The sequence below is a fragment of the Myxine glutinosa genome, chromosome 6 (assembly GCF_964187855.1).
Source record: "Myxine glutinosa chromosome 6, kmMyxGlut1.1, whole genome shotgun sequence".
NCBI lineage: Eukaryota > Metazoa > Chordata > Myxini > Myxiniformes > Myxinidae > Myxine > Myxine glutinosa.
Window position 1 is genome coordinate 182,527,908 of NC_136266.1, and position 24,332 is coordinate 182,552,239.

Consider the following 24,332-nt stretch of genomic DNA (forward strand, 5'->3'; position numbering starts at 1 on the left):
CCACAGAATTGCCCTCTTGATAAATTATCGGCTCGAGCAATACATCGACTAATTAGTAAAAGTATCTATAAACCAACGTTAAGAGTTCTTCAAGAACCCGCGATAGAATTTAGCACTTTCTTTGGTTTTTTCCCCTTCTTTTGATTTTCGAAGGCCGATCAAATACATTCCAGAGAGAAGGCTTCGGTGATGAAATGCTTCCCGCTTCCTCTGCATTATTAAACTACCACTGGTGCCGCGGAACAAAAGAGCGCATGGAATTGTTGTTTTTGCAGCTTTGCCTCTCCCCGTGGCTAATTGCAAGGGAGTTTAGCGGCTCTGACCCCCTCTTTGTGCCTCCCATTCCCAAACGCACTAACATTAACAAACACGCTCCGGGGTTGCTACTGGCATGCGAGGTTATGAGACAGAGACCAATTTTAAGTCTTCAGCATTTCTAACCTCTTATGTTCACTCCCTGTGGGACATCAGCCCTACAAAGTTCCTTGGAAACATTTTTTCCATAATTTTTTTCATTTATTTTATTTATTTATTTTCTTCCCTTCTGCATGTTCCCATATTTTAACGCAGTGATTTATTATACGGGGGTGCCTCAAAAGTCCGGAAAACTCCCAGATTTATTTTACAATTTTATTTAATATAATCGCTCAGATTGTGGGCCACGGACAAGTGCACACACATGTCAATTCTTGGACGTAAGTTTCTTAACATTGACCCATCAATTTTCAATAGTACGTGGATTCGTGGTAGAAACCACCGATTCCAGGTGTGCACAAAGAGAAAAGTCAATTGGCGTTACATCTGGACCAGGTGGGGGCCAATATATCGGTCCACAGCATCCTATCCACCTTGAAGACATCGTCTGACATTTTTTTTCCTACGATTCCAGTCTTTTGAAACCCTGTACATCACACAACAAGAAAAAGAGCAATCAGAGATTGCAAGCCCTCGCCAGGATGCATTTTCAGTGGTTTTTAAGGCTTTTGTGTTAAAACAAAAAGGCAGCTCAACCACGTGACCGATAACATCACTATTTTTTTTTCTCCACTAATTTATTCCTAGATTATGCTCAAGAAATTTCATCTTGATCGGATGACGTTTTGTACTTGTCAAATTATGACGTCATAATGGAGGCACCTATGACATCATCATTAACATATTTTATTCGCCATGGAGAGTTCTTTACAATGAGCCATGTCTCAATTTTTTCTATTCAGCGCTTTCGGCGATATAGAGGTGCAAAGTTTTTCGGTTTTCCAAGATGGCGGCCGAACCACGTGACATATGACGTCATAATTATCATTAAAAAATTATACAGGTGGAGTTGCACCTATGGTGAAAATTTCCTGTCAATCCGTCCAACGGTTGCTGATAAAATCATATTTATTCCGTGCAGCCAAACAGACAAACAAACAGACAGACAAACAAACAGACAGACAAACAAACAGACAGACAAAGAAACAGACAGACAAAGAAACAGACAAACAAACAGACAGACAAACAGACAGACAAACAAACGGACTCAAATGCAATACCCTCTCCTCAGGCGAGGGTAATGAAAGGCAACACACACAGTCCGGGTCATCGAGACCAAGCTGGGAATTGTGCACGACTCAACCGCAAGCATATTATCAGTGGTAATAACAATATTCACATTAAATGATGTCTTTATAAATATTTATAAGGCCAAAAAAAATAAAAATGAAAACGTTCAGACAGGCTCCAAAAAAAAACATCCAATCATCTTCCAATTGTTTCTTTATCGACACCTGTGTAATAATAAGGCCCCATTCACATCGCACCAGCTTCCAGTAAAATTGCGGCAATGCGGCATTGCCACATCAATTTACTGGCATTGCTTTGATGTGAGTGGTATCTAAAACCAATGCCGACATTGCATGCAATTGCAGTGAGTTGCGCAATGCCGGTATTTCAATGGCAGCATTTCTGGTGTGAAAATGGCTTAACACTCCGCGTTCAGGTGGTACACCTGAAGAACCTCCTGGTGGGTTGCAAGTCAGAGAGGCAGAAGCATCATTACAAAAATTAAAGTGGCTGCAGATTCTTCTCTATTTTAAAGAAAGACAGCTAACATTATGATAAAAATTTCCAAGTGATAAGGATGCAGGACTCGCATCCCAGAAGCTGTGGCTGCAGATCCGGATGAAGAGAGCGGAATGGCGAAATCGATTTGGACTTCAACCTTCTGGAACGCAAGCTAGTTATAGTATCGTGAAAATACCTTTTTGTTAAACAGGGTCAAAGGAGAAAATGCAAGAGATAACACTGGGTTACACTAGAGACAAACATAGCTGCTGAGCTTGGGGGGAGTGAAGCAACTTCCCGGGGCACTCCGGGTATGGGCGACGTGTGACGTCATACGTTGTCACTTTTCTCTTCACTTGCAAATATGGAAAAATTGCCTCCTCCTTCCCATAGATGCCAACCGAGGGGGTTATCCATGCTCTACCCTCAAAATGCTGTACATTTAGCGAGGAAGCAGTGCATGGCATTTAAAATCTTGCCTTCTACCGACTCCTCTCAGGCCTTGCTCCCTCAGCGCTGTCTGTGCTCTGTCCCCCAAATATTCCTACAGGTCGCACAAGATCTGCCAGCAACCCACTTATGGTTAAACTCCCAAAATCAAGACTCTCTGCTCACCTTCGCTCTTTCAGTCCTCTTTTCTCCTGCCTCTGGAACAAACTCCCTCACTCTCTTCAATCCCACTCCTCCCTCCAGGTCTTTAAAACAGCTGTTCACCACCATCTCTTATCTTCCCCCATCCAAAACCTTGATCTTTTCTACCCCCGTTAATTCATCCCAGATCCACTTTTTTTAAATAACGACTTCTTTCCTGGAAGTCCTTGCAGTGTCCTTGTGTTTTATATTCCCCCCCCCCACCCCCCCTTCCCATGCCACCTCCCCCCAAGCCCCCTCCCTCCCACAGATCTCCCGATGTCCCTGCTCTCAAATGTTGTGTTTGTGTGCCTCCCCCTCTCTCCGCATCTTGTCTACCGCTCCCCTTATTATATGTTTTATGTGTCTGGTTTGATTTTTTTTGTGTGATTAATATTAGCTCTTTCACGAGCCTCGATCTTGTATACAAAAAAAAAGAAGTTTTGGTACGACTCTGCCAGAATGGGAATACAACAGACAACCTCCCAGACTTAGGGCCAACACTCTAACCAGTATGCCATTGGGGTCTGCTCATGGTGTTGTAGGTAAAACCCAGCTGGCTCACTCATAACCCACAGCTGGGATGTGATAATCTACACAACATGCATGGTGCTGTCAATCAAAGAGGGTCCACACTTAATGGTCGACTCTCAAATGCCTACAGAAAACTTAGGATGGGAACCAAAGTGTCACCAATAAAAGTTGATGCTGCCCACATCGCTACGGAAGAATAGTGAGACAGTTGTGGGCAATTTCAGTGGGAAAACTTGCTTATTTGCATATTCCAATCAAAAGGGCCTTGCTCAAATTTTACATTTGGTGCGATCAAGTTTTCCTGCAACCACATACAGTCCCTTACAGAGTCCGGCACACACAAACACAAGGGTACACAAACACAAGGGTACACAAACAAACGGGTACACAAACACAAAGGTACACAAACACACGGGAACACAAACACACGGGTACACAAACAGTATTACAGACACTACCTTAAAGTTTAAACCCCAATTAAAGCCAAAGACTACAAAGAAAAAAGAACAAGCACAAACAATATCCAATTGAGATATTGCTTAACTTTAGGAAATGCTCAATGTATATTGTTGTTGTTGTTGTTGCAACAAACATGCAACAAATATTAGAGAATTTGGATTTGTGAGATTTGCTTATTTTCCATTCATACTATTCCAGTACAGTGGCTGAATCGTTACCATGTGATACAACAATACAACATGAATCTTCAAACATGTTTACAAAGGTAACTAAAACAAAGAATGAATAAATGAATGGGTTATGAATGAACAATCCCGTATGAGAACTCCATGGACCAATCCATGTCGAAGTGCCAAGCATCATGGGCATCCAAGAATCCCGTGCCACCCAATTTTTTCTTGAGACACTGACGGCGGGCGACATTGGCCATGAAAAATCATATCCCACCCATGTACAGTCACGTGAAAAAGTAAGTACACCCCATGTAAAGTTTTGACTTTTTCAACATATTTCAACATACAGCTATTTGATCTTCATTTCAACAATATTGATAGATAAAGGTGATATAATATAACAAATATCATGAAACATTTACATTTTGTAGTCCATTGTATAATTTAAATAAACATAAATGCAAATTGCGCATGTGGAAAAAGTAAGTACCCCCTTGGCTCAAATAGGTGGTATTGCCCGCTTTGGCAGAAACAACCTCAAGTGGGCGATTCTTATAACTATCTGCCGGTCTCTGACATCGACTGGGAGAAATTTTTGCCCACTCCTCCATGCAGAATTCTTTCAGATGTGCGATGTTTGAGGGGTTTCTTGCATGCACAGCTCGTTTCAAATCCCCCCACAACATCTCGATGGGATTTAGATCCGGGCTTTGACTTGGCCATTCCAGAACCCTCCATTTCTTTCTTTTCAGCCATTCCTTGGTGGATTTACTGGTATGTTTAGGGTCATTGTCATGTTGCAAGGTTCACCTTCGGTTGAGCTTCAACTTTCCGACAGATGGCTTCACATTATCCTCAAGCACCCTCTAGTACAATGAAGAATTCATCGTGGATTCTATGATGGTGAGCAGCCCAGGCCCTGATGCAGCAAAGCTGCCCCAAACCATAATATTTCCACCACCATGCTTTACAGTTGGTATCAGGTTCTTGTGGTCAAATGCTATCTTTGGTTTTCGCCAAACATGTCTTATGGTACTGTGGCCAAATAGCTCTACCTTTGACTCATCTGTCCAGAGCACATTGTTCCAGAAGTGCTGGTCTTTGCCGAGCTGTTCATTGGCAAACTTTAGTCTTGCCCTGATGTTATTTCTGGACAGCAAAGGTTTCCTCCTGGCACACCTCCCATGTAGATCAAATTTGTGCAGCCTCTTTCTAATGGTAGACTCGTGCACTTTGACATCAACAGTGGCAAGAGCTACCTGTAGGTCCCGTGATGACATTCTTGGGTTCTTAGAGACCTCAGTCTTAGAGACTCAGCATATTGCGGTCTGCTCTCGGGCTGAACTTCCTGGGGCGGCCTGGCCTGAACAAGTTGGCAGTTGTTTGGAATCTTCTCCACTTGTAGATGATCTTCCAGACAGTCACATGATTGATTTCAAATTGTTTGGAGATCTTTTAAAATCCCTTCCCAGACTCGTAGGCATCTCGAACCTTCTTTATGAAGGCCTCAGAGAGCTCTGTTGATCTAAGCATGGTGATGCTGCACACTTCAACAACAAAGAGAAAACCAAACTAAATGTCTGAGGTTTGAATAAGACAGGTTCCTCCAAGATCCTCTCTAACGATGTTCTAATCATTTGCACCTGAGCTGGTGCACCTGATTCTAATTTTAGGTATTTGAAGCAGTGATAAATGTAGGGGTGTACTTACTTTTTCCACATGCGAAATTTGCATTTATGTTTATTTAAATTATACAATGGACTAAAAATGTAAATGTTTCATGATATTTGTTATATTATATCACCTCTATCTATCAATATTGTTGAAATGAAGATCAAATAGCTGTATGTTGAAATATGTTGAAAAAGCCAAAACTTTACCTGGGGTGTACTTACTTTTTCACGTGACTGGGGAAGATGCTGCTGCATTTTGCTTTTAGAAATCACCTGAAACGTCTCCCGAAACCCAAGCAAACCTTTTGTTGTACACCGCTCCCTTCCTATGCCATCTCCAGGCATTGCAAATCGTCATTGCTGGGCACCGAAGGGGGCTCGGCAGTGACGCGCGCTGAAAGAGAGTACTCAGTTTTCTCTCTGGTTGTTTGTTGTACACCGCTCCTTTCCTATGCCATCTCCAGGCATTGCAAATCGTCATTGCTGGGCACCGAAGGGGGCTCGGCAGTGACGCACGCTGAAAGAGAGTACTCAGTTTTCACTCTGGTTGTTTGTTGTACACCGCTCCTTTCCTATGCCATCTCCAGGCATTGCAAATCGTCATTGCTGGGCACCGAAGGGGGCTCGGCAGTGACGCACGCTGAAAGAGAGTACTCGGTTTTCACTCTGGTTGTTTGTTTTCTTGCCTTCTTTCTTGTTGTACACCGCTCCTTTCCTATGCCATCTCCAGGCATTGCAAATCGTCATTGCCGGGCACCAAAGGGGGCTCGGCAGTGACGCACGCTGAAAGAGAGTACTCAGTTTTCACTCTGGTTTCTTGTTTGTTGTACACCGCTCCTTTCCTATGCCATCTCCAGGCATTGCAAATCGTCATTGCCGGGCACCAAAGGGGGCTCGGCAGTGACGCACGCTGAAAGAGAGTACTCAGTTTTCACTCTGGTTTCTTGTTTGTTGTACACCGCTCCTTTCCTATGCCATCTCCAGGCATTGCAAATCGTCATTGCCGGGCACCAAAGGGGGCTCGGCAGTGACGCACGCTGAAAGAGAGTACTCAGTTTTCACTCTGGTTGTTTGTTTGTTTTCTTTCTTGGTTGTCCGGACGATATCTCAGCCATCCTTTGAGCTAAGAAGCTGAAATTTCGGCACAGTCGTGAGCAAGTCCTTTGTCAAATACGGTATTTTTTTGTTTTTTGAATAATCAATTAATTGAGGAGTTATTTAATTATTAGCGTTTAATTAAGTACTTATTTAATTAATTAAATTTCATTTCTCTTCTGACCATTATTAACTCAGGCACCTTTTGAGTTAGGAAGGTGATATTTGGACATGCCAATGACCAGGTGATTTGGCTGCAAAGGATATTTTTGATTTATTAATTAATCAATTAATCGATTAATTATTTAATTATTCGATTAATGACCCAAAAAAATTTTTTTTTTAAGTTACAGATTCTGATGAAATAGTGGTAGTTTATGTGTTCTCTGACCAAATTGATTACCAATTTAATTTTTTTATGATTATTGTACACCGCTCCTTTCCTATGCCACCTCCAGGCATTGCAAATCGTCATTGCCGGGCACCGAAGGGGGCTTGGCAGTGACGCACGCTGAAAGAGAGTACTCAGTTTTCACTCTGGTTTCTTGTTTGTTTGTTTTCTTGTTTCCTTGGTTGTCCGGACGATATCTCAGCCATCCTTTGAGCTAGGAAGCTGAAATTTCGGCACAATAGTGAGCAAGTCCTTTGTCAAAAACGGTATTTTTTGTTTTTTGATTAATCAATTAATTGAGGAGTTATTTAATTATTAGCGATTAATTAAGTACTTATTTAATTAATTAAATTTCCTTTCTCTTCTGACCATTAACTCAGGCACCTTTTGAGTTAGGAAGCTGATATTTGGACATGCCAATGACCAGGTGATTTGGCTGCAAAGGATATTTTTGATTTATTAATGAATCAATTAATCGAATAATTATTTAATTATTTGATTAATGACAAAAAATTTTTTTTTTTTTAAGTTACAGATTCTGATGAAATAGTGGTAGTTTATGTGTTCTCTGACCAAATTGATTAATAATTTAATTTTTTTATGATTATTATTTATTTATTTTCATTATTAATCATTTATTTATTTTCTTTCTCATTTGGCCAATATCTCAGGCACCTTTTGAGCTGGGAAGCTAATATTTGGACATGAGTGACCAAGTGATGTGGCTATCAAGGATATTTTTGATTTATTGATTAATCATTTCATCTATTAATTATTTATTGATTAATCGATTAATTATTTATTGAGTAATCAATTAATTATTTAATTTTTTATAAATGACTTATTTAATTAAATTTCTAAAAGATACATCTTCGGATGAAGCACTAGTGGTTTAGTTATGCGATTAGCCAATTGATTATGAAAATATTTTGTGATAATCTTTTATTGATTTTAATTATACAATTAATCAATCAATTAGTGTACACCTCTCCCTCCCAATGCAGCCTCAATGAGCTGCACTGCGGTATTGCCGGGCGCCGGAGGCGCCCCGGCAATGCCGCGCTGCAGCACATTTAATTATTTGGCATGGGGCGGTGTACTTTGAATGTATTTGTACTTGTTATTTATTTATTTTCATTATTAATCATTTATTTATTTTCTTTCTCATTTGGCCAATATCTCAGGCACCTTTTGAGCTGGGAAGCTAATATTTGGACATGAGTGACCAAGTGATGTGGCTATCAAGGATATTTTTGATTTATTGATTAATCATTTCATCTATTAATTATTTATTGATTAATCGATTAATTATTTATTGAGTAATCAATTAATTATTTAATTTTTTATAAATGACTTATTTAATTAAATTTCTAAAAGATACATCTTCGGATGAAGCACTAGTGGTTTAGTTATGCGATTAGCCAATTGATTATGAAAATATTTTGTGATAATCTTTTATTGATTTTAATTATACAATTAATCAATCAATTAGTGTACACCTCTCCCTCCCAATGCAGCCTTAATGAGCTGCACTGCGGTATTGCCGGGCGCCGGAGGCGCCCCGGCAATGCCGCGCTGCAGCATATTTAATTATTTGGCATGGGGCGGTGTACTTTGAATGTATGTGTACTTGTTGTACACCGCTCCTTTCCTATGCCACCTCCAGGCATTGCAAATCGTCATTGCCGGGCACCGAAGGGGGCTTGGCAGTGACGCACGCTGAAAGAGAGTACTCAGTTTTCACTCTGGTTTCTTGTTTGTTGTACACCGCTCCTTTCCTATGCCATCTCCAGGCATTGCAAATCGTCATTGCCGGGCACCAAAGGGGGCTCGGCAGTGACGCACGCTGAAAGAGAGTACTCAGTTTTCACTCTGGTTTCTTGTTTGTTTGTTTTCTTGGTTGTCCGGGCGATATCTCAGCCATCCTTCAAGCTAAGAAGCTGAAATTTCGGCACAATAGTGAGCAAGTCCTTTGTCAAAAACGGTATTTTTTGTTTTTTGATTAATCAATTAATTGAGGAGTTATTTAATTATTAGCGTTTAATTAAGTACTTATTTAATTAATTAAATTTCATTTCTCTTCTGACCATTATTAACTCAGGCACCTTTTGAGTTAGGAAGCTGATATTTGGACATGCCAATGACCAGGTGATTTGGCTGCAAAGGATATTTTTGATTTATTAATTAATCAATTAATCGATTAATTATTTAATTATTCGATTAATGACCCAAAAAAATTTTTTTTTTAAGTTACAGATTCTGATGAAATAGTGGTAGTTTATGTGTTCTCTGACCAAATTGATTACCAATTTAATTTTTTTATGATTATTATTTATTTATTTTCATTATTAATCATTTATTTATTTTCTTTCTCATTTGGCCAATATCTCAGGCACCTTTTGAGCTGGGAAGCTAATATTTGGACATAAGTGACCAAGTGATGTGGCTATCAAGGATATTTTTGATTTATTGATTAATCATTTCATCTATTAATTATTTATTGATTAATCGATTAATTATTTATTGAGTAATCAATTAATTATTTAATTTTTTATAAATGACTTATTTAATTAAATTTCTAAAAGATACATCTTCGGATGAAGCACTAGTGGTTTAGTTATGCGATTAGCCAATTGATTATGAAAATATTTTGTGATAATCTTTTATTGATTTTAATTATACAATTAATCAATCAATTAGTGTACACCTCTCCCTCCCAATGCAGCCTTAATGAGCTGCACTGCGGTATTGCCGGGCGCCGGAGGCGCCCCGGCAATGCCGCGCTGCAGCATATTTAATTATTTGGCATGGGGCGGTGTACTTTGAATGTATGTGTACTTGTTTGTTTTCTTGTTTCCTTGGTTGTCCGGACGATATCTCAGCCATCCTTTGAGCTAGGAAGCTGAAATTTCGGCACAATAGTGAGCAAGTCCTTTGTCAAAAACGGTATTTTTTGTTTTTTGATTAATCAATTAATTGAGGAGTTATTTAATTATTAGCGTTTAATTAAGTACTTATTTAATTAATTAAATTTCATTTCTCTTCTGACCATTATTAACTCAGGCACCTTTTGAGTTAGGAAGCTGATATTTGGACATGCCAATGACCAGGTGATTTGGCTGCAAAGGATATTTTTGATTTATTAATTAATCAATTAATCGATTAATTATTTAATTATTCGATTAATGACAAAAAATTTTTTTTTTTTAAAGTTACAGATTCTGATGAAATAGTGGTAGTTTATGTGTTCTCTGACCAAATTGATTAATAATTTAATTTTTTTATGATTATTATTTATTTATTTTCATTATTAATCATTTATTTATTTTCTTTCTCATTTGGCCAATATCTCAGGCACCTTTTGAGCTGGGAAGCTAATATTTGGACATGAGTGACCAAGTGATGTGGCTATCAAGGATATTTTTGATTTATTGATTAATCATTTCATCTATTAAGTATTTATTGATTAATCGATTAATTATTTATTGAGTAATCAATTAATTATTTAATTTTTTATAAATGACTTATTTAATTAAATTTCTAAAAGATACATCTTCGGATGAAGCACTAGTGGTTTAGTTATGCGATTAGCCAATTGATTATGAAAATATTTTGTGATAATCTTTTATTGATTTTAATTATACAATTAATCAATCAATTAGTGTACACCTCTCCCTCCCAATGCAGCCTCAATGAGCTGCACTGCGGTATTGCCGGGCGCCTGAGGCGCCCCGGCAATGCCGCGCTGCAGCATATTTAATTATTTGGCATGGGGCGGTGTACTTTGAATGTATTTCTACTTGTTGTACACCGCTCCTTTCCTATGCCATCTCCAGGCATTGCAAATCGTCATTGCCGGGCACCGAAGGGGGCTCGGCAGTGACGCACGCTGAAAGAGAGTACTCAGTTTTCACTCTGGTTGTTTGTTTGTTTGTTTGTTTGTTTTCTTTCTTGTTGTACACCGCTCCTTTCCTATGCCATCTCCAGGCATTGCAAATCGTCATTGCCGGGCACCGAAGGGGGCTCGGCAGTGACGCACGCTGAAAGAGAGTACTCAGTTTTCACTCTGGTTGTTTGTTTGTTTGTTGTACACCGCTCCTTTCCTATGCCATCTCCAGGCATTGCAAATCGTCATTGCCGGGCACCGAAGGGGGCTCGGCAGTAACGCACGCTGAAAGAGAGTACTCGGTTTTTACTCTGGTTGTTTGTTTGTTTGTTTGTTTGTTGTACACCGCTCCTTTCCTATGCCATCTCCAGGCATTGCAAATCGTCATTGCCGGGCACCAAAGGGGGCTCGGCAGTGACACACGCTGAAAGAGAGTACTCAGTTTTCACTCTGGTTTCTTTCTTGTTTTCTTTCTTGTTTGTTTGTCCGGACGATATCTCAGCCATCCTTTAAGCTAGGAAGCTGAAATTTCGGCACAGTAGTGAGCAAGTCCTTTGTCAAAAACAGTATTTTTTTTTTTTGATTAATCAATAAATTGAGGAGTTATTTAATTATTAGCGATTAATTAAGTACTTATTTAATTAATTAAATTTCCTTTCTCTTCTGACCATTAACTCAGGCAGCTTTTGAGTTAGGAAGCTGATATTTGGACATGCCAATGACCAGGTGATTTGGCTGCAAAGGATATTTTTGATTTATTAATTAATCAATTAATCGATTAATTATTTAATTATTCGATTAATGACAAAAAAAATTTTTTTTTTTAAGTTACAGATTCTGATGAAATAGTGGTAGTTTATGTGTTCGCTGACCAAATTGATTAATAATTTAATGTTTTTTATGATTATTATTTATTTATTTTCATTATTAATCATTTATTTATTTTCTTTCTCATTTGGCCAATATCTCAGGCACCTTTTGAGCTGGGAAGCTAATATTTGGACATGAGTGACCAAGTGATGTGGCTATCAAGGATATTTTTGATTTATTGATTAATCATTTCATCTATTAATTATTTATTGATTAATCGATTAATTATTTATTGAGTAATCAATTAATTATTTAATTTTTTATAAATGACTTATTTAATTAAATTTCTAAAAGATACATCTTCGGATGAAGCACTAGTGGTTTAGTTATGCGATTAGCCAATTGATTATGAAAATATTTTGTGATAATCTTTTATTGATTTTAATTATACAATTAATCAATCAATTAGTGTACACCTCTCCCTCCCAATGCAGCCTCAATGAGCTGCACTGCGGTATTGCCGGGCGCCGGAGGCGCCCCGGCAATGCCGCGCTGCAGCATATTTAATTATTTGGCATGGGGCGGTGTACTTTGAATGTATGTGTACTTGTTTTCTTTCTTGTTTGTTTGTCCGGACGATATCTCAGCCATCCTTTGAGCTAGGAAGCTGAAATCTCGGCACAATAGTGAGCAAGTCCTTTGTCAAAAACGCTATATATTTTTTTGATTAATCAATAAATTGAGGAGTTATTTAATTATTAGCGATTAATTAAGTACTTATTTAATTAATCACATTTCCTTTCTCTTCTGACCATTAACTCAGGCACCTTTTGAGTTAGGAAGCTGACATTTGGACATGCCAATGACCAGGTAATTTGGCTGCAAAGGATATTTTTGATTTATTAATTAATCAATTAATCGATTAATTATTTAATTATTCGATTAATGACAAAAAAAATTTTTTTTTTAAGTTACAGATTCTGATGAAATAGTGGTAGTTTATGTGTTCTCTGACCAAATTGATTAATAATTAAATTTTTTTATGATTATTATTTATTTATTTTCATTAATAATCATTTATTTATTTTCTTTCTCATTTGGCCAATATCTCAGGCACCTTTTGAGCTTGGAAGCTAATATTTGGACATGAGTGACCAAGTGATGTGGCTATCAAGGATATTTTTGATTTATTGATTAATCATTTCATCTATTAATTCTTTATTGATTAATCGATTAATTATTTATTGAGTAATCAATTAATTATTTAATTTTTTATAAATGACTTATTTAATTAAATTTCTAAAAGATACATCTTCGGATGAAGCACTAGTGGTTTAGTTATGCGATTAGCCAATTGATTATGAAAATATTTTGTGATAATCTTTGGTTGATTTTAATTATACAATTAATCAATCAATTCGTGTACACCTCTCCCTCCGAATGCAGCCTCAATGAGCTGCACTGCGGTATTGCCGGGCGCCAGAGGCGCCCCGGCAATGCCGCGCTGCAGCATATTTAATTATTTGGCATGGGGCGGTGTACTTTGAATGTATGTGTACTTGTTTTTCATTTCATCAAACAACACAACCACCATTGCATCATGAACCACCAATCTTGGGAGTCACTCCATGGGTAGGAAAACAAAATACTAGTCATCGAATTTTGATTTGTTTTTCACGTTTTCAAGACCGAGCATTCATTTCTCATTACCTTCTCATTATATGGACAATCCATGAAGGTAGAGGGGCCATCAGAAGAGAGCACATTCACATTTACAGGTACCCATTGCAATTGCATGATGGACTATGTCCACGCTACGTACAAGTGTTAATTATTTAATTAATTATTTTCATAATTAATGAAAGTAATTAATGAATTATTAGTTAATTAGTTATATTCAATTAATACAATTAATTAAAACTTATTTAATTAATTCACCCCAGATCCACTTTTTTAAAATACCGACTTATTTCCTGGAAGTCCTAGCAGTATCCATGTGTTTTTTTTTACCTATCCCACCCCCATACCCCCTTCCCATGCCTCCTCCCCCAAGCCCTCTCCCTCCCACAGATCTCCCAATGTCCCTGCTCTCCATCTTGTCTCCCGCTCCCTTTATTATATGTTTTATGTTTCATGTGTCAGTTTGTTTTTTTGTGAACTATGTTAGCTCTTACACGAGCCTCGATCTTGTACACAAAAAATAAAAAATAGAAAAAGTGTGTAAAAGTCAGAGTACAGAGGCCACATTTGCAAATCCATAAATTCCCTGTCCTTGCCAACCAGAAAACTTTGAGGTCATAAATGACAGTCATCAAGCTCTAAGGTTTTGGTGACTTTGTGGCATAAACCGACCTCCTGAATTTCATCCGCATTGCTAAAGCCATCGTAAGTGTTAGTTTTGATCCCATCTCCGACGAGTTGAGCCATCATTTGGTTAGGGTGGTGCAATGATAATTCCTCCACCAAAATGGAGTACAAGATGAGGGGAACTCTGCAGTGGATAAATCACAGCACCGGAGAGGTCCATTATTCACCACACACTTGAAGTTGATTGCTTAACAGAGTTGCAACTGAATAATAAGTCGGATTACCAGCACGACTAACACTTTGGTTCGTGACCACGCAACGCTTTGGCTTTCCCTCCCTCCATTACACCTTATCATCCTTCTCCCACAAGAAAGCACAACTTCCTTCCTGCTGTTCTCAGTAAGAATAAAAGGAATTGTTGCTTGACAATTCCCTCGGAGATGTATTGACAGGTTGACAAACAACATGGAGGTTGTTCTCCTTCGATATAAGTGGAGATGTATTGTCCATTGTATGATGCACGAGCAGAAATTGTATTGCAGTGTAAATGGGAGTTGTGGGTTGGCATGGGTTGTGTGTTGCAAGGAAGTGGACCATCTGACTTTTCTTTCATGAGGTCATAATGAACAGGAAGTGGTAATCATTTTTAACCACCAAGTCCAGTGGTGCGAGAACTTACCACGTGATGGGGAAAACAACAGGGGTTAGAATTTGATTCCTTGCGTTAATTGGTCTTGAGGAAATGCAAGCAACAAGCTCGTCCATGATCCTTAAACAATGTACATATAAAACATTATATTTTTTGGATGTGGTAGAATTTATTGCAAGTGAAGCTTGGTAATGGTACGTAGGAGTTTGGGAGTCCAACAGGATGATGCACAGCTAGTGTATCTACCTTTGAGATGTTTATTTAGTTTGTGTTTGATTCCGTGTACTGGTGCTTCGCAGGCCTAATATCACAAAGTGTTCCCTCCCTCGCATGGATGTTAAGCTGAGTTAATTAGTTGATGCTAGAGATCCCACAGTGTCTTGCGCAATAAGTAGCAGTATAAGTAGTCGTAGCAGTATAAGAAGCAGGTAGTATAAGTTGCAGGTATCACGGGACCCTTAACAAATTCCTAACTCCAGTCCAACGTCGAGCCTGGCCAGTTGGTTCATGAAAATGACTTGGGCCAAAACGTTTCCCATTGGCTAAACCCACAAGAAGGTGGGATTATTTGTGACAGTTGAAGTAGTAGTAGAGCTGTCGACAACCTGAGCGACCATCTACCTTAGGTATGCATAAATAGTAGAATTTCAGTTGAACCTCATAGTTTCTGTCTCCTCCAGTTACCTTCTTCCTTCCGAGGCTGTCCCTCCTCCCTACTGACAGTCTATTTCCTTCCTTATCCTCCCCATTTCTCAATTAGTTTCCTCATTTAATTCCTTCCTTCCTAATTTACACAAGCATTGTGTAGATATCAGCTGAGAATTCCACCAACAATCAATCGGCGAAGTTTGATGGTATGTTCCACTATAAAGCAACAATTCAAAAATAACGCTTTTTACAAGTTTTATGATTGCTAATTATTAATACTGGCATCGAGATGGATGGAAAAATGGTGCGGGCTAACCTGCTTGTGAATGTGGGATCTTTGTACATACAAAGGTAAAACAGCACATTTTCAGCGTTAGAAACATATTCGTACACCTTAAGGTTTAGGCCGTGATATTTACATCCATCATTTACCATACTAGCAACGGTACCCGCCCTACGGGCGGGGCTTCAATTGGGAGGCCCAAATGAAAAGGCAAAATATCAGAAATTGAAGGCTTTTTTTTATTTTAAACGATTTATATAAACATCCGTTAAATCATATCACACGCAAATCATCAAAATCTAAACAGTATTTGTAGAATTTCAATAAAAGCCATATCACTGTTCATATCGGTAAATATTATTCCATCGTGTTTGGAAAAACTGGAAAATTGGGAAAATTGGAGAAAAAAAAATGGAAAAACAATATAGCCTATTTTACTCCAGGGGGTCCCAGGATTACCCACCCAAAATTTCGTTTGATTACGGTACCCATCAGCCGTTTTTTCGGTACCTGGGAACAGACAGACAGACATTTGGTGAATTATAGCAAAGATTCCTTATTTTTGCAAGGATACAAGTTGATAAAATCCATTACTGTATTATTATTATTATTATTTTTTTTTTTTTTTTTGTATACTGAATCGAGGCTCGTGAAAGAGCTAACATTTATTTCACAAACAAATCAACCAGACAAACAAAATATACAAAAAGAGGGAGCGGAAGACAATATGGGGAGAGAAGGGGAAGCACACAAACACAACATTTGAGAGCAGGGAGAAGAAGTGTGGGAGGGAGAGGGCTTGGGGGCAGGAGGCATGGGAAGGGGAGGGGGGGGGGGGGGGAGAGGTATAAAACACAAGGGGACCGAAATTAGCGGGGGTAGAAAAGATCAAGGTTTTGGATGGGGGAGGATAAGAGATGGTGGTGAACAGCTGTTTTAAAGACCTGGAGGGTGGAGTGGGATTGAAGAGAGTGAGGGAGTTTGTTCCAGAGGTGGGAGAAAAGAGGAATGAAGGAGTGAAGGTGAGCAGAAAGTCTTGATTTTGGCAGTTTAACCATAAGAGGGTTGCAGGCAGATCTTGTGCGACCTGTAGGAATATTTGGGGGACAGAGCCCAGAGAGGGCTGGGGGGGCAAGGCCAGAGAGGAGTCGGTAGAAGACGGCTTTTTTCTACTTCTTCTACCGAAGACGGTAGAAGAATTATAATTTTGCATATCCCATATACGTATGTGTTTTTTTTTAATACTGGTATTGGGGCTCATTGAAGAACAGAATAACAGAGAGACAATAAATCAATAGACAAAATGAGTCAAATAAAAGTATAGAACCACCTTTAGAGGCCATTTTCCCCCGCAGAGCAGGGGTTGGCCTTTTCGGGCACCATGGTCCTCTTTTTGAAGCAATGTTTTATGGCCGGATGCTCTTCCTGCCGCCAACCCTGTTAGTCGCCTCTTGTGACACACAGGGAATTACCAGTGAACTGGTGCTCAATTTGCCGACCTCGGAAGGATGACAGCCGAGCCAACCCCACTGGCGTTAATTCAGCGATCGACCGGGATTCAAAACCAGGATCCTAGGATCCCAAGCCTGCACCCTAACTGCTAAGTCAACACCAGGCTCAAGTCGAATAAAAGAATGGGACAACAATAAATGAAAGAGTCACAACACAATGAGAAGAAATGATGGAGAAGGGTGGGAAAAATTAATAAGGTCACAGTAGATGTAGTTAGTAACGCTATGTGATGAAATGGGATAGACCATTTAGTGGCAGTGGGTAAAAAAAAAAAAAAAAAACCACCTTTAGAGGCCATTTTTTTAGCACACTTTAAATCATGCAGGGAAAAGCTCGAGACAAGTGTTTAAGGAAGACAATTCCAAAAGAGAAATAAGAGGATCGAGGTTAGAGTGGAATCTAAACGTTGGCAGGGGAACAAGGAAAGGGTTTCTGGGAGAATGCATTTGACCTGGAGGGGCAGGGGACTGGAAGACTGGTTTGACAAACCTAGACCTGGAATATCCAAAAATTTGTCCAACAAGAATGAGCATTTCTTGAAGATAATTATCCTTGAGGAATAGAAAGACAAGCATTTAATTGACAACAGAACTGGCAGACGGCTCGGGTGTCGTTGTCCATCCATAAAGAGGACGAAGGTCACTTTTGAAATCAGGATTTAAAGGATCGGTTGCTGTAGGAAAACCTCTTAAGAAAGGGATACAAGACTAAAAGGCTAAAACTTGGACTATTAAACAATGGTCAAAGGTGGTTTGTTTGGACAGCGGAGTCAAAGTTTCAGTGATTTGTATCGAATCGAAGACAGGAAGTAAGATTATGGAAAACTTAAACTTTTAAAGAACTTTGCTTTAAGCCAACAATCGAGCATGGAGGAGGTTCAATTCAAGTTTTGGGATGCACATCCTCAAATGGTATTAGAAAATTGCTGAAAGTTGATGGTATATTGACTGCAGTACGGTACAAACAAATATTAATCGACCATGCTATCTATCGCCAGTGGTACAAGACGTATTTATCCAAACATAATCTTACAGGAAGATAATGAGTTCTCAAAACTCTCAAATGGACAAATAAAAAATTTGCAAAAAGAAAGAGGAAGCTGGAGTTCATCACCACGTGGAATGGGCCCCTCAAAGGCCAGATCTCAATATCGCTGAAGGTGTTTGGGAATATTTGGACAAAGGATCGAGTGAAGTCCGTTTTCAAAATTCACTCATTTTAATGCTGTGACAAACGGAGGCTTCTTCCCAAAACCAGGCGAGATGGACTGAGCAAGTTTTGGGAAATCTTTCTTCAATAACTTTTACATGTTCTGTAATATTGAAGGTCCATGCCAACCTTGAGCTGTTGTTGTATGTACAATGTCCCACAAAATTCAGGGACACACACAGACATGCAAGCAGACAAACCAATTATAATTAGACAAAAAGAAAACTCGCCTCGTTCCCCCTGTATATACTCCATTGTAAAATATCCAGAGTTGCTAGAAATGGACAGACAGTAGCACATGCGGCCAACCATAGGTTTGACCTGCACCCCGGTGCCTGCGGGTATGGGGCTAGTTAAATGGGGCGGTAAACACGGGGGCCACATGCTTTAAGCTTCCTGGCTGCCCCACACTTTATTGCCCCAACCTGAAAAATTACGTTTAAAGTAAACATTTCCGCAGCCGCCTGCGGAGCAGGGATAGTGGAGCCATGTGGCCTGCAGGGGTTCTTTGGATTTCCCTCATTTTCACTATCCCTTCTTTTCTGGGTGGCCTTTACATCAGGCAGACCTTTGTGGTTTAATACAAGACCACCCCATTGCCTCCACATATGCTCCAGGTTGGGCCCAAATAAGGTAATGGTGTTCATGTCGAATGGTCGGCAAAGTCACTATTACATAGTCCAGATCCTAGAATGTTTTGACCCAGTCATACAGAAACACTTGTTTTCACTCTTACTTTTCCTCCTCTTAAGTAACTCAATCAAACTTTTCATCATGAAATCCCAGGTCCTTTTTAGCGTTTGCCTACCTCATCACGTGCCTCCGGTCTCCGGGCTACCACAAGCTGAATTCGGCCGCTGAGGGAGCCATCGGTAGCCAATGAGCGTCTTAGCATCTCCATTGCCACAGGATTGCTGTGCCCTAACAGGGATTCGCCATTCACCGCCACCAGCTGGTCGTTCACTCGAAGTCGGCCATCCTGCACAGACAGCACCAAACAATCTCCACAACCTACACAAGACCGGATGTACCAGCAATGGCACGTCATGTACATTTTCCAGGCACACTTGACAAGAGGCCTTGCTGTGTTGACTATTCCTAGAGCAGTTATAACACATCCTCATCTGGAAATGGACAGTTTCATAATGTTGTGTTTATAATCTTTGCACCACTCAACTGAGTTATTACAAAGTTCAATTCATCATGTGAGAATGCCCCTTACCATAATGCTCCACTACTGGGTAAACCAAGCTTTTGGCAGTGCCACATTGACCTGCCCCTTTCTATGGTGTGCACTACAATCAACTCCTCAATGTTGATGATAACTGGAGAAAAATAAATCGACTCGAATGTGTCAATCAACACATCTCCACCCACGTTAGATGTCAACCCAATGTTACGTTTGATCTCAATTTATGGTCACATGAAAAATTAAAGGTAAAATTAGAGGGCGTGCGAGAAAGAAAAGAGAGAAGTAGAAGAGAAACAACATCAGATAGTGTTACTCGAGTTATGGCTGCAAAATGATTTTCAATGGGCACATGACCTTTTAAACAAATCGAATTGGTTCATCTTTGTATTGCAGGCCATACATGTGCCAAGTCTGGTCGAAATCCCTGCAGCGGTTCACAAGTTATCGATGGAACAAAAAAAACAGAAAACTAACTCATGGACAACTCGAGAACATGCCTTCGGCATTCGGCTGCAGAGATATAAATAAAATAACCTTCAGAACTAGCAAAGTCAAATTTTTTACTTGTTTGGAAATTCCTTCCATCGATACATATGCACCCACATCTCGCTGTTAACGAACATCTCTTCCTTCCCTCCCATTCCATTCCAAATATTTTGACAAAAGTCTCATCCTTTAATGGGTTCCATCTCTCCTTACACCTGAAGAGCTATTTCTTATGGAATTTCTGCCTCTTTTTATGATCAATAACTGCAGATGTGAACATTTTTCCGTTCACAACTCCGAAGACTGCAACCGATGCTCACCCGAGCAGCAGCGCCGCCGGTAATGATGGACTTCACAAAAATTCCCAGGTCAGGTCCGCCGTCCCTCGCCCGAGTTCCTTTCACGCTCACACCGAGCCCGGCGGCCCCGGTTTCTCCCAACACGATCTCGAAAGCCAGGCACTCGCAAGGCCCGGCTGCAGTCAGGATGAGCCGGCCCGGAAGAGCCTGCCACGTCGTGGGGCGACAGCACAAATGAGCTCCCAGACTAGAAACGCCATAATAATCATCAGCTTCCTGTGTGACACAACAAGCGTTGAAAACACGGTGGAACAAGTTCGACACAAAATAAGTTTTACACTCAAACTTCTCATTTCACTGTGGGAAGAAATCATGTGATCAGATAAGTGTAGAAAATGTGACAAGTCCAGAGTTAAAAAAAAAAAGAAGAAGAAGATTTGTCGATTATTGATTTGTTTTCACTGGAAGACATTTCCAACTTGAAATACTCATTTGTACTCGTTATTACAAAGATGGAGCTGGCAAACAAAAAAATTCACTCTGAAATCAAAAATGTTCAGAAAGGAACTAAAGAACTAACAGAACATGTTAAAAACACAGAGGAAGAGTCAATATAAGCTTATTTTTTCCATGTCCTCCCCACAACCCCAGTCCGGTCCCCACCCAACCCTCCCGAAACATTATCGAGGATGTGACAGCACGGGCTATGGGGACAGTGGAGTTTACAGAGAGAAGGGAAGTGCAAGGTACTCGAAGGAAATTTGACTAACATGGCAGATGTCTGGCACACATGTCATGGCTCCATTGTAAGAATGTGCTGAACCCTTTGTAGGGTCATGTTGGCCAATATCCATTTAAGGGGTTAGTCGGGCAGTTGGAGGTGGGGTGGGTCACCTGACAATTACAGAGTGATCTATTTCAGCCCAAATGTAACGATCATAAAATACAACAGTTTTAATGCAATTGGAAGTCAATCCTCCAAAAACGTTTCCACTTTATTGGTGAGAAAATTTGGCTTCGAAAGAAAAATGAAATAATTAATAATCCGTTACCTTTGTCAACCAATCGCAGTTTGTTTGTTATTTCTTGCTATTCCCTCTTGCCCAATGTGAAGGAGAATTATGTTACTTAGTTGGCCACATGTCCATTGGCAGCTGGGAGGTCATTTACTGGCTCGAGGGATCCGTTACTCGATCTCCAGTGGCTTTGTGGAAGGCGTCCCATGGGCCGGCCGTTTCCTGTGACGCCGCATGCGAGGGGTGCACCCGGGCCGGGGCCCGTCACCGACTGGCCCTATCTTACGGAGTTTACAGAATGAAAGTGGAGGCCGTCCTTTGGAAGATAAACAGCTCGAGGAGATCATGGCATTCGTCAGTCCATTGTAAAACCACAAGGACAACACTATGGAGTCCTTATATCAACAAGTTATTCAGTGAGCTGAGATAGCTTACAACTTGCATTGATTTGGTTGCAGTGAACAAGAAGAGAGGGCTTTCATTTTGCGTATACACACACTAATCGTGGTGGATACTTTGAGACCTGGAAGTTTTCCGCTCCATCTTCTGCAACTCACCCATGCTTGCAGATAGCGGGCAACAACAACTTGCTTACACACACACACACACACACACACACACACACACACACACACACACACACACACACACACACACACAACACAAAGCAGTCTTGTGTCTTTAGCCTGCTCCTTCCCAGCATGCAGCCAGAAAGTGGGGTCACATCAGGAATACAAAATGACTGCCTAAAAAGGCTGACACATTGCCATTCACAAGGAGCTCACCCACAACAGTTACAGAAAGAAAGACGCCGTGTGTAAGCACAAGGCTTTCGGAGGAGCATTGCCTTTTTAGAAACGGTATACAAAGGGCGCAGTGTGACGGACAACTACAATGGACATCGCAGGGATGATGACGTAAAAGTGTTTAAAAAAAGGAAGCAAACATTCACTGTAGGTTGGAGTAAACCCGTTAATATTTTCACAAAACAGTCCGGCCTGGGAGACCTCAAACGTTGCTGTCCTTTGCGAGCCCAACATGTGTCTGTCCCTTACCACCATTTTACACACAGACAGGTATATCAGCATGAAAGGTTTTAAGGAGACGGTGATGACGTGGATGATTCAATCACACCACAAAAACAATGTTGTGGCAGTGGTGTAAAGCCTAACCCTTCAGAGAGGTGCTGAGGACCAATCAGGAGGCAAAATAAGTCCAAAACATTAGTCCCTGCTCCTACGTAAAACCTACGCCTCCTGTTTCTACGTAAAACCTACGTTGGTTACCTGACAGGAGTAGTTTCCCTGTCAGTGGATCAAGGGGTCTCACTCCTATTGAGAGGAGTGGTCCAATGGTATGACCATGCATTGTGGCCCTTCGGGGTCAGGATGCATGTGTTTGAATGACCATGTGCTTCAGCCTTGGGGTTGAGGTGCATGTGTAATGTTATCGGGACAGCCTTGATAGACGTTGTACCTTGGCCGTGGGGTCAAGGTGCACGTCCAAGGCTGTTCAAATGTTTGATTTTTACCCTTTTTCATTGCAAAAAAGGCAGGCCTTGATGCTGGCCCAAAAGCATTAGTCCCTGCTCCACCGCTCCTCCTCCTCCTCCTCCTCCTCCTCCTACCCCCCTCTACTCCTCCTCCTCCTACTCCCCCACCACCACCACCAGCAGCAGCAGCAGCAGCAGCAGCAACAGGCCCAAGGGATAGATGGAAGGTAAGAATCTATGGTATCGATGTTGCCTGTGCCCAAAGGGCCGAAGCAACAGCAAAAGCACAGCAGTGTTTGTATAGAGAACCCGATCGCACATCGGCGGCAATTCGCTTTCACATGATCAGGCACCGATAGCACCAGGTTAATCACAGAGCATGGTTTTAGCTGCTGTTGTCGGTGACGGTTTAAACTCCAACCATGAAAAAACAACACATTGCAGTTTCGAAATTCCATGAGAGCAACTATTCAAATGTAGAAGGGAGAATGAAACAAGTGAAACCAATTAAATGACCCCCCCCCCCCCCAAAATATCCCTTCCTCTTTGTCCTTGCCTGGGTCAACAACCTCTACATTCTCTTCAATCTCAAATCTCTCTCTGGGTCTTCAATACCATCGTACCCGCCGTGGCACATTTGGCACATCGTGCCCGCCTTGCGTGGCTCACCACCATCTCAGATCATCCCCCATCCAAACCAATTATTTTTTCTACCACCGTTACCTCCCCAGCTCATCCCTGCCCTTCCTGGAAGTAGGCTTCTGTATCCATCTTGTTCACCTCCTGTGTCCGACCACGAATTCCTCCCCACAACCCTTATTTGTCCAAGTCTCCCTCGATTTCGTCCCTCAACCCTGTGGTTGATATTTCCCCTCTCTCTTCTGAGCCTTTTGTTTCTTATGTCCAAATATATTTAGTTATGCTGTATATGCTAGCTCCTCCATGAGCCTCGGTATTGCATACAAAACCAGATGGTATTCATAGAATACTTACCCTGCGCAGTCAACTTGTTGCGAGCCAACTCTTCTGTTTTTGAACATTTTTTTTCTTTGATCCAATATGGCTGCCAGACCACGTGAGCGATTACATCATAAATATATATTCTCTAATATAATTGTTGCATATATCACGCTCAATACATTTCAAACTGATCAGACTAAGCATTGTCCCTGTCGAATTATGACGTCATAATTATGGCACAACCGACGTCATCATTGACGACACCTATTCCCCATATGGAGTTCTTTACAATGAGCCAAGTTTCAATTTTTTCCATGCAGCGGTTTTGGAGATATAGAGGTGCAACATTTTTCGGTTTTTCCAAGATGGTGCCTATACCACAAGACCTATGACGTCATGCTTATCATTAAAATATTCTACAGGAGGAGGTGCTCCTATGGTGAAAATTTAGTGTCAATCGGTCCAAGAATTGCAGAGAAAAAAATTCATACTGATCGAATCAAGCGTTCTACTTGCCCGAATTATGACGTCATTATTACGGTACTATTGACATCATCATTAACATATCTTATTCCCCAAGGG

General features: G+C 40.5%; 1 protein-coding gene across 6 annotated transcripts in view; it reads right to left on the reverse strand.

The window, feature by feature from the left end:
- The window catches only part of LOC137429011 (partitioning defective 3 homolog), a 455,854-nt gene that overhangs the window by 151,078 nt on the left and 280,444 nt on the right, over positions 1 to 24,332 (reverse strand). For all 6 annotated transcript variants that reach the window (XM_068118986.2, XM_068118984.2, XM_068118985.2 and 3 more), the window contains 2 exons: positions 20,304 to 20,489; positions 19,114 to 19,284 (listed from right to left, as the gene is read on the reverse strand). In XM_068118986.2, coding sequence (XP_067975087.2) covers positions 19,114 to 19,284; positions 20,304 to 20,489 — 357 coding nt within the window. The remainder of the gene's footprint in view (positions 1 to 19,113; positions 19,285 to 20,303; positions 20,490 to 24,332) is intronic.